Source organism: Pleurodeles waltl, chromosome 7 (genome assembly GCF_031143425.1).
Source record: "Pleurodeles waltl isolate 20211129_DDA chromosome 7, aPleWal1.hap1.20221129, whole genome shotgun sequence".
NCBI classification, from domain to species: domain Eukaryota; kingdom Metazoa; phylum Chordata; class Amphibia; order Caudata; family Salamandridae; genus Pleurodeles; species Pleurodeles waltl.
Window position 1 is genome coordinate 1,312,270,682 of NC_090446.1, and position 12,003 is coordinate 1,312,282,684.

A 12,003-nucleotide genomic window follows, 5' to 3' on the forward strand; every position below is an offset into this window, starting at 1 on the left:
TGGCAAAGCCATTACCTCTTGCATAGGCAAAACCTGTTGGCTTGCCAAAGCTTATTACTCACAGGCTGTCTCTCTCTTCCTCACCCTGTGCCTTCTCTCCATTCAGTCTCTTCTTTCTTTCTATCCCTTATTCATTAAGGCTCCGTGTCACCCTTTTTCCATTGACACCACCCTTTCACTCATCTCTGGTCACTCCCAGCGCGGTCTTCACGACTCACTCAGGTCATTCATTTTTCACAGGCCCTGTCTCTCTAACACTGCTCCATTTCTCTTCAAAGGTTCTCAGTCTCAGCTCCATCACACCCCGGCCCTCCATTCATCACAACTCTGTCTACACCTCCTGGGGCGTGGCTACCAAAGTGCAGCATTATTGGCACCGTGGCATGGGGTCCTGATTGGGCCCACTAGTCCGTGATCCCCTTCTTACCAACATGTGTCATACTTCACAGGTTCTCTCTCTTCCCTTCGCGAGTTCTCTGTCTCTCCTTTACACCCTGACCCTACATTCATCACCGGCTCTCTGTCTCCCAACTCCATCTCATTCTCTCCCTCCACTCATCACACGCCTTCATCACATTTCCGCCGCTGGCCCGGTCCTTTCACTCATATCAGATTCGGATCCCCTCTTCCCACCCTGTCCCAAGATTTATCACAGGTGTTTTGCCTTCCCCTCCCCCCTTCCAGTCCTCACATGCCCTCAATCCCTAGCCCCACCCACCCTGCCCCACTATTCATCATAGGCTCTATTGTGTCTCCTTCCCTCTCACCCCACCTATTCACACGTGCAAGGTTCGGTCTCTCACTTCTCACCCTGTCACGCCCATCACAGATGGGTCCTCCCTCGTTTCCGTGACTCCCCTTCCTGTGGGTATTTCAGAAAGGTGAGTCTCATCTAGTAGCCATCAAACCATACGGTCTATACCTACTGACGTTTTATACTGGCGTATGAGACTAGCGATATCTTTTATTCATTTTTTCAGCAATAACCCCTTCTGGCAGCGCTTGGAGAACAGGTCCAAGTCTCAGCCCGCTAACCGCACCTGCAGCCAGACATCTGCGCCTCCATGCGCCCTACAACCAAAGACTGCCCGGGGTCTCCCTCACTTAAGGGAGCGCAGAGTTCCACAGAGTTTACAGGCTTGCGAGGGCGTTATTTATTAATTCCATATTTTCCGCCTCTTCCCAGGATCCACCTTAAATCCCTCCCCCTCCCCTTCTCCCCTCTCAGGGTGTGTGTGTGGAAAAGAAAATGTGATCGCACAGAGAGAGGCAGAGAGATAGAACTAGGGAAGAGGGAGCTGGGAGAGAGATAGGGACAGACAGGGAACGGGTACACTCTCACCTCACCTGCCAGGCCACGAGAGGGGGAGGCGCACTCACGGGAGAGGTGCCGATGCTGCTGCGAGAGAGCAAAGACATCTTTTTGACTGACGCTAGATTGTCAGGCTGTCAGATCTGACGTTCGAGAGGGTTTTTTGACCGTATCCGTACGTGTCACCTTTCATCTTGGACTTCGCGATCAACCGTGCGCTTCTCGACTTCACCATCAACTTATCATATTATACGTACATGTGTAAAACGCCAATGCGAAGAGCCCTGCGTCGTACCACGAGTCCCACCCACTCGAGGCGAACCTTATCGGATACTAAATCACGATCTGGCTTTCTTTTTGCACGCCTTTTCACGAAAATGAGCCAAGGATCCCGGCTGCTCTCCCGGGACAGCGGACGCAACCATTGATTCTATTCTTTTCTTCTAATACGGCCAAAATAACATGTTCTTCTTTTCGTATATAATAAACAGATGCAGCACCTTCTAAAGCAGCACCTTCTAAAGAGTGGTAGACATCACTTATATATTTATAAAGTATAAGAACCAGTCTTGCGAGGTACCAGTCACAAGATTTGTGAGGCACGGATGCTGGAACAAGATGCTTGAGTGAAGATAAAACTGTCTCGTTGACTGTTCAGCGCCGAGACAAAACTTAAAAACACACTTTGTATATCTGGCATTCTACTTTTGAAATTCAGCGACATCTCATATTATTTCTGCTCCTGCTTGTTCTGGGGATGACGAGAGACCCTGCAGAAGGATGCTGGCTTTAACCTGCAGAGCTTTGCTAATCATCCAGGCAGTTGCCATCACCTACGTAGCAGGTAAGGCAGCACCTTTATGAGAAAATGAGTTAAACATTGTATTTATTTATTCCATAATTTTCATAAAGCGGTTAAACATTACAACTACTCAAGCGCTATAAGGGGGTAATGTGGCTGGGACTCGCAAGTTGCAGGAAACGATGTATGAAAACGCGCCTGCTGCATTTCCTCCTATTCCATTTACTTTGACATTCATGTACAGCGTCTTTGGCCCAGGATCACACCGTTGTCAAAGGGGGGAGTCGTAGTTACATTCTTTTGCTTAGTGGGTTATAAACCAAGCAAACAACGTGGGAGCACTTTGAGGGAAGTGGAGTGAGGGTGGAGACGTTTCTTGCCAGTGTGGTTCTATGGGGTCGGCAACTCACTATGAAGCAGGCCGACGAGAACACAACCCGAGGTCCTTCGGGACCCAGGACACAGTTCCAGAAGGCGGGGGCGGGAGGAGGGGGTGGGGGTGATCGTTGCGTTCGATTTGGAGCAACGCCCCTAGCCACGACCCCAAGGACTGGCTCCAGTCTTCGACCCTTCCAGTGCAGGACTCTAAAAGCCGAGGGGGAGTGGTCCCAGGCTCCCCCGGGGCAAACAGGTGGTCCCGGTTGCTCTCGCTCCCCTGAACGGAGAGCGATGGAAACAAGTGCATTTCTTCTGGTACACTCAGGGTGGGCGGTGGTTGGCTAAATGAAGCGTTTAGGTCACTCTCTTGGTGGTTTAGGAAATGCACATTTCTCATGAAAAACACAATGTTTACATGTCTTTTTATCAAGAGATCCATGCTTTGTGACCTGAAAACAGCAGTTTGTAAATTTAATGGTTTGCAGCACAAACTCTGAATAATGTCACACTCTGAAGGCAGTAAAACACTGAGACTTTGTCACCTAAGGCAGACAACTCCGAAAGACAACCAACAACCACAGACGTGCTGTGCACCCTTCAGCTCTTGTCACTGATGTTGTCAAGTCGATTTAACATAAAGCAAGATTGAAGCAAATGTATTCCCAAGTGATCTGGCGAGTTCGTGAATGGTAGCGATTCATCTCCCCGTGATCTGCGGTACATAGGGAACACTTACCGAGTTCTGGCCGTACGGGTATACAAGAAACAGATGCAGCACCTCCTAAAGACGACAGAGTGGTAGACATCGCTTATATATTTATAAAGTGCAGACACATCTTTGTTTCTGGAGCACGTTCACAGGCCGTCGCTCAGGCCATCGCGTCTTCGCGCAGTAGGGCGATCCTATAATTGGTAGGGAAAGCCTCATACACGCGTCAGTGTCCTAGCTGTTTAAGTGGATGGATCCAGCTAACAGAATTTATAAATATTTACCGCTAATCCAGAAATCAGAATATGGTTTAAAATGGAAATATGATCGGCATTTGGGGGTGATAACCAAGGAAACGTTGTCCCCTGTCCTCATCAGACTGACTTTTTCGAATCAAATGTAAACATACATGTGCAAAAAGTAACATCTTTTTGTTTGAATAGCCATGGCTGTAAAAAAAAATGATACAAATTATTGCTGTCAATGATGAACAGATGTAAATAAACAGTTTTGTTTAACCTAGCGCCTAATATATGTGTCTAGCCTGTTTCTAAGGACACGCGGTTTATGGCAGAAGAGCAAAATAGGGCAGAAAACCCCTTATCTTCAAAGGGGACATTTTGCCACATGTACGTACTTGCGCCCAGAAGAGAATGCAAAATTTGTCCTCTTATAAATTACGCCTGAGACAGGATTAGAAGATAAGCATATGTAAACTCACACCACATATGTGGAATATGCAACATGTGACTGAGCACAAGAAAGGTGTGAGAAACGGCTGGGGGAGGGTCTGTCAAATCACAGTATTTGCATATGCAAAATGGAAGAAGCCACAAGACATTCCATTAAGAGGAGGGGGACACCCACAGAGGAAGTCGACTCCACAAGATAGACACTGACTCACAGAAGTGAGCCACACGATCTATTTAAGTTTCCTTGATCATGAATTGCTCATGTTCTAAACAGACATAAATTTAATAAGGACATTTGCCCAGGTTACTTGATGCTGTTGAACTGGAATAACTCCCAAGGATGAGACAGATTACATCCCAAAAGAACACAAGAACACCATGGTAAAGAACAAAACTGGTGAAAATCAATATAAAAATGAACTTTAAATCAATAATTCTTAACAAAATAAATGTTGGTAGTCCTACTAATGCTTGTGATCGTGATAATGTGCATCATTCTGTTTCGTGCTTTCCGTCTGCCTGTCATCTGAACAAGCCTTATACATATTGTCGTGGGTCCTCATTATCCAAGATCAATTTAGCCATTTGTATATTGTTCTTGGGCACTTTCTCAGCGGTACTAGCCCATGAGCACGATGCTAGATGGAATGTTGCCCATGAGTGCCTTGCTCAGGGGCATCTTGTCCGTGTGAACCTTGCTCAAAGCCATCTTGCACATGCACACCTTGATTGATTTGATCTTGCCCATGAGTACCTTGCTCAGTATCATCTGGTCCTTGTGAACTTTGGTCAATGCCATCTGGCACGTGCACACCTTAATTGATTTGATCCTGCCCATGAGTGCCTTGCTCATTGGAATTTTGTCCTTGTGAACTTTAGTCAATGGCAATTTGCACGTGTGCACCTTGATTGATGCGCTCTTGCCCATGAGTACCTTGCCCAGTGGCATTTTATCCTTGTGAACTTCTGTCAATACCACTTTGCACATGCACACCTTGATCGAGTCGATCTTGCCCACGAGTACCTTGCTCAGTGGCATTTCATCCTTGTGAACTTTAGTCAATGCATTTTGCACTTTCGTACCTTGATTGATTCGATCTTGCACATGAGTGTCTTGCTCAGTGGCATCTTGTCCTTTTGAACTTTGGTCAATGCCATCTTGCACGTGCACACCTTTTCAATCTTGCCATGAGTGGTGTGCTCAGTGGCTTCTTGTCCTTTTGAACTTTGGTCAATGCCATCTTGCACGTGCACACCTTGATTGATTTGATCTTGCCCATGAGTGCCCTGCTCAGTGGCATCTTGTCCTTGAAGAACTTTAGTCAATGCATCTTGCACTTTCGTATCTTGATTGATTCGCTCTTGCCCATGAGTGTCTTGCTCAGTGGAATCTTGTCCTTTTGAACTTTGGTCAATGCCATCTTGCACATGCACACCTCAACTGATTCAATCTTGCGCATGAGTGTAGTGCTCAGTAGCATCCTGTCTTTTTGAACTGTGGTCTATGCCATCTTGCACATGTACACCTTACTTGATTCGATCTTGCCCATGACTTCCCTGCTCAGCGGCATCTTGTCCTTGTGAACTTTGGTCAATGCCATCTTGCATGTGCACACCTTAAATGATTTGATCCTGCCTATGAGTGCCTTGCTCATTGGCAATTTGCCCTTGTGAAATGTAGTTAATGCCATCTTGCACATGTGCGCCTTGATTGATTTGATCTTGCCCATGAGTACCTAGCTCAGTGGCATTTTATCCTTGTGAACTTTAGTCAATGCCATCTTGCACATGCACACCTCAATTGATTCAATCTTGCCCATGAGTGTCGTACTCAGTGGCATCTTGTCTTTTTGAACTTTGGTCAATGCCATCTTGCACATCTTAATTGATTCGATCTTGCCCATGAGTGCCTTACTCATTGGCAATTTGTCCTTGTGAACTTTGGTCAATGCCATCTTGCACATGCACATCTTGATTGAGTCGATCTTGCCCATAAGTACCTTACTCAGTGGCATCTTATCCTTGTGAACTTTGGTCAATGGCATCTTGCACGTGCAATCCTTGATTGATTAGATCTTGCTCATTGGTGTCTTGCTCAGTGGCATCTTGGTCTTTTGAACTTTGGTCAACACCATCTTACATGTGCGCCCCTTGTGTGATGGCATCTTGCCCAGGGATATCTTACTCAGTGGTACCTTGTTCTTGTAAACTTTGCTCAGAGACATTTTGTTCATGAACATCTTGCTCAATGACATCCTTCTCATGAGCAACTTGCTCATGGGAGCTTCATCTTTGTGCAAGTTACACAAGAAAGATGGACGTCTTGTAACAAATATGTGAGCTGGAGTGCATTACACACTGCATGCATTTTCCGCTGGCACTGATAATTACAAAGCACCAACCTAGCCATGGACAACAGAGATCTGTGTATAATGACAAGGTTACCATATTCCTCCAGAGAATGAATCTTTAACGTGCGCAGACTGCAGAAGAGGAGAGCTGGTCCATTGGTGTGCTTAAGTTGTTAGCAGTCCTTATCAATGGCCGATGAGGTGCTCCTTCAAGAGGTGACTTTTCAGTTCCTTTCTGAACTTCATAAGTGACATCCCTTGCCTGCTATCTACTTGGGGATTCATGACAATTTTCGTGAATAAACAATAATTTCGGATTTAACTACTAGAGCTTGTGAAGATTCATGCCTTTAACATTTTGTTCCTATACAATTAGTTTTTACAATTAGGCTCAAATTATTTTGCCCAGGATAACACAACTTAAGTCAGGGGGCGGGAAAGAGGGGGTAAATCATTTGTTGCTTCTGGGTCCACAGCCTACAGCTTGACCACTAGCTCACATGCCCTTCCTTCAGAAAATTCCTTACGTTTAGTACATCAAAAGCATGGGGATGTACGGAGTTCACGGAGCTCTGCAAAGTGCCCAAAAAACTCCACCTGGCTATGTGGAGTTCCGCAAGCACCGGAGTGCGTTAGGTCGTGCCGTTCGCACTGATTTTTAGTGCCAGGTGTTTGTCCCATGCTGAAAAATCAGCACAAACAGCTCACTGCACAGCGCAAGAAGGCGCTGCTTCTTTTCTGCCGCTCAAGTAGATTTTCTACTTGAGCGGCAGCGCCCTCAATGCAAACGAAAGGTTTCTCAATGCGAGCGGTTGCAACCATCTGCAACCGCATACATTGAGAAATCTCGCCGGGAAGTGGCCTTGAGTAAGAGTTTCCTTGCTCACACTCGCCAACTCAAATTGGTGAGCATGAACGAGGAAAAAACTCTGCTCCGCTATGAAGAGTTTTTCAGAAAGATGCGCTGTAAGCGGAGCGTAGAGTGGGAAAAACTCCACAAACTCCACGAGCGGAGCAGAGTTCACCGCCCACCCCTAGCTGTAAACTGTAAATAGCTCTACCTAAGCGGTGCCCAGATCTATGGTCATAGTACTGTTTTAGAGAATACAATAGGTCGGTGTCTCTTGCAAATCTTGGCACCTCTACTCTGAATGCCACTATCACCATTCACGATAAAGGTGGATACTTGGGTGGAGCTATTCCTTGACTACTGATAGTGATGGCCAGGCACGTGTTGATGAATCCCTGTGTTAGTCAATCTGCTACATGTTTAGAATGCTCTGAAAGCCATTTGGGATAACAAGGGACCGATCTGTTTTGTTCAGGTCAGGTTTTGGTATACCCAGACCAGTTTTGGATTGTCCTGTGTCAGTCAGACCTGGACTAGCCTTACCAAGATTTAAAGTACCTTGTGCCACACAAAGCAAGTTTGGTCCAAATCGGAAATATTTTGACCATACCCAGATTGGGATTGACCTAGGCCCGATTAGGAGTGGTGGTGAGTCAGATTACATCCTTATTAGGTAAAATATAAAATAAGATGTGCCAAGCTTGTGCCAGATTGAAAGGATCTGGGACTGATTCCCCCTCCCCGAACAGATTCGAAATGAAAGCTAGGGCAGCATTCTCAACCTCTTACCGAATGCTGGGATTGTTGGCTTCAAAACATGGAAAATCGAGACAGGTTTTCAAATTATGCGCAGTGAATATGTATGAGGCTCATTTATTTAATTAAATTCCCTGGGGTTTATTTGCATGTGCCTCGGTCGTTCTAAAAACCTGACTTAACGTCGGTGAATCGACTATTCCAGTCCTATTCGGGGCCAATCCAGATGCTGAAATCACGTAAACCCCATCCATGTGCTGCTCAGATGCATCACTCTATCATCTCTCGCGGTTTTGTCTCGGGTCCTCTGCTTGTTTTTACATCAGTGGCTCCGTGAAAGGACCCAAAATCATGATTTAAGGTGTTAGTTTATCTCCTCAGAGTAGTGAATTAAGTTAGCCCACTTGTTGCTGCTTGAGGTCTTGTATTGTTGCGCATGACACGAGAGGGCATGTGTTTAATATAGAATATTATGTTTTTCCTTGTTGAAATTACATGTAAATGTATTTTGTGATCTGCAAAATGGCAGTTCACGGCTTGGACACCCTGTCCTGTGAGTGTTTTAACACGCAGGCGGACACTGCTGCCTGATCCGACCAGAGACCAGTCCCGTCTTCCATGGTTCTGCCAGATCTGGATCCAAAGGACCAGTTTCTTCCTTTGAGCTGGGGCTGCGCTCAGTGAACGATCCCATCTTTGCAGGTAATGATGGAAAGATGTTTCATTTATTTCCACATCCTCTGAAAATTGCACATACTGGAGCATCGTTGGCAGATGAATCCTTAGTCATCCCTTAGAGTGAAACAGAGAATATTTTCCTCCAGAATTATCCGTACACAATCGAGATACTATAAATATATTTCTTGTAAACTTGCGAAAAATATCCACATAATTTCTTGATCCGTAGAAGAGTCAACGCTGTTCTTATAGGATTTTTACATCCTGCTATAGATTATGCGTCTTCTCTAGGGAAGCCATTTGTCATTCCATAGAATGTGAAGGACACGTTTTCATAATAGACAATAGTGTAATCAGGTCAGACATCCCCACTAGATTCCAGTTGTCTGGAAGAGCTGCAGTGTGAGGTGCGTTGGTACACAGGTCCTATGAAGAGCTATGGGATCTGAAACCAGTGAAGCCATACACTGCCTTTAATACAATCAGAGGGTTCAGCAGATGAGGATTTAACGTTTACGTGGAAAGCCAGCACAGTTCTAAGGTCGGAACTCCTAAAGGTACCTGGATTCATAATTTTCCAAAATCAGGCCATTTTCTGCCTTTTTAGTGACACTTTGCATGGTAAGAACCAAAGAAAGTGCCTTTGAAGACATTGTGCCCAAAGTCACCTGTGGTCAGAAAGAGTACGCTTCTGATGGAGAAGAACAGTTTTGACTCATAAACAGATGCATCCACGAGGATGCTGCCCACAGCACTATTGTGGAAAGCTAGACTGACTTTTAATAGTTGCATGCGGTATTATGGATCCTGTATAGGATCTCACCTTCACTTTCACAACTGAAGAACAACATATGTCAAGATTGTTCAGTAATCACAGACCAGTTTTGGCCTGTTTTTTGCTTATCAGGTGGTTCATGTTAGGCAAAGGTGGAGTTCGCGTTGCTACACTACGCGGAGCTCCGCAAAGTCGAAAAAAACACTCTGTCATGCTACATGGAGTTCCGCTAGCGGGAGGAGTTTCTTGCTGTGCTATTCACGTGATGTAAAATTCCAATGCGTGGTGCCGTTCGAGTTGGAAAGTACGGCACCACGCGGTTGGCATGGGCAGGGCCTTCTTGTTTTTTTTGTGCTTGTTATCATGTGCACACGTGGTTTGGCAATAGTGAAGCTCGGATTGCCTAATACCCGCTAAGTGAAATGATGTAGAAAGTAGAAATATTGGAGAACTCGCTGCTGAGCTGTGCATGTTGGTTGTGCCCTGTTTCTGGCCCAAAGAACAGTCATGGAAAGAATAAAATGAAATATGTGGATGCTCCTGTGGAATGTTCTTCTGCACACTACAGTGGGTGTTTCTCACTTTTTTACTCCACTGTTTAAACTGTTTGGTATGGTAACAGTGATAAGAAGTATAGAGACCGTGTTAAGGACTTGCTGATGCAGACAGCCTCGGCCGGGGGCAGATAATTTCGCAGATAGAGCCAAAAAGGGCAGTACTAACAGAAGTGCAGCCAGATGTTTCCAGGACCAGCAATGTGTGACTATGGATTACTGGTAATAAGACTGGCTTAACTATTACCCCACTGAACTATCTTACGCCATGCTAAACTAAAGTACTACATGAACGTGCGTCCTGGAAACATCTGTGTGCAATCTGTAATCAACTGGTGCAACTGGAGGCAGGGCCTAGATGGAACCAAAGAAAGTGAGCCTTGATGAGTGGCTTTCCTTGGATAGCCAGGGTATCCGCTCCTCCAATTTCCATTTTAGGACATTAGCGCACCTAAGTACTGGAACATTTTTCAAAATGGGTACGTCTTTGGACTGTATGTGCAACTATACAAAACCTATATTTCCTTCAGCGCATTATGAGTAATGTATTGGTACAAACCCTGCTTTACAGACATTTCCATTTTAAACCAATTTACTCAATATTTTGTCAGGCATCCTGTAACGCTAATCAAAAAAATTTTGCTCGGCATGTCGGGAGTCTGGGAATACCAAACAGGTGTGGGTTTTCGTAATAATATATGCTGCATAATCACATAAAGTGAACAATGCTAAAATGAGGCATTATCACTGTTTAGGGTGCACTGTTCATTTGATGATATATGTCAAATTAAGAACTATTCTGGAAGCATGAAAACTATATATCTTTTCATTTTGTACAACCTAAGGAATTTAGTGATACAAGCCAGATATCTCTGCGTGGAGTAAACAGCCCGGCAAAAGCACTAAACATAATATTTGTCAAATGTTTAGCATTCTCACCAGTCTCCCTCATGTAGGAATGTGCCACTGACAAGCCCTGACACACTTTGTTTTTCCTTGGCTAAGAGTGGGAATATCAGAAGTATGGAATTTTAATAGGTCTGATGTGTCAACATGCAATAAACCAGCAGCAATGCAGATGGGAAATTTCAAAAGCAAAGGAATATGCAATGGTGGTCGACTTTATTTTGGACACAAGTATTACCCATGGGCTGTATGTAAACATACAATAACTAAATAGTTTCAACATTTCCACATCTTAAAGTATCTTTCAGTGGATATCAGACTTTTTTGCTCTGTTAGCCAGGAAATACGTTGAACATGGTATTTGTAAGCTTGTTAGCATTTTTTTTTGGCTCAGAGCAGGGTGATTCTTTTGAGTCTCCTTTGTACAAGAACATAACGCTTCCAACACTTGACATCTGTCTGTGTTCCTCTGCATCTTATGAGTGGGAGTGCCAGACATGTATTGGTTTTCTAAGGGTTCTCTGTGCCCACAAGTGACAAACTGGGTACCATGCATTTCAGACATTTTGAAAGCAAATGAAAGCAAAGGACTAGTTTATGGTGTCTGTATGTTGGTTCCAGGTGTCACTCTTGGGCTTACAGCTAAGTACCACAACCCCATACTTTCAGCATCTACACTTCCTAAGGTTTCTAATGCTTGGAGCCAGAATGTTCTCATCCTAATTGGCTGGCCACGAGAATGCAATGAACATGATATTTTTCAGATTTTCAGTATAGGGAACTGTGGTTACTTCAAAGTTACTCAAATTAATGGATACTGTAGTATGTATGTCATAAATAAAAACATGACTGCAAAGTGGTGTAATACCTGCTAGACTTTGAACACACACCACTACTAGTTATATTTTACCGTTTCTCTTTCAGAAATACTGCTAGCGTGTCGAGACAATATTATTGATATATACATTTGTATGCATATATACACTTCAGTCATAAACAAAGTTTTTCAGAAAAGATCACAATTGCTGTACAACTTTTAAAAAGAAGTTGAAGGATGTAGGAATGTCACAGTGCCTAGGCGCTGTGATAAAGTGAAAAATAATTTTAAAAAAATAACATAGAGGACTGTTTTGCTGTCAATCTGAATAGCTGATTACAGTGCAAAACGTCTTCCAAATCACAAATGATTATATCCAAGAGTTCCTATCTAAAACTATGAACGAGTCAATATAATTTTTAA

General features: G+C 44.3%; 1 protein-coding gene across 1 annotated transcript in view; it reads left to right on the forward strand.

Annotated features, from left to right (window-relative positions):
• Positions 1 to 1,241: 1,241 nt before the first annotated feature.
• CA11 (carbonic anhydrase 11) overlaps positions 1,242 to 12,003 on the forward strand; it is a 616,839-nt gene continuing 606,077 nt past the window's right edge. Inside the window, exon 1 of the mRNA XM_069200634.1 lies at positions 1,242 to 2,156. Within this exon, the coding sequence (XP_069056735.1) occupies positions 2,093 to 2,156 (64 nt within the window). The 5' untranslated portion in view covers positions 1,242 to 2,092. The remainder of the gene's footprint in view (positions 2,157 to 12,003) is intronic.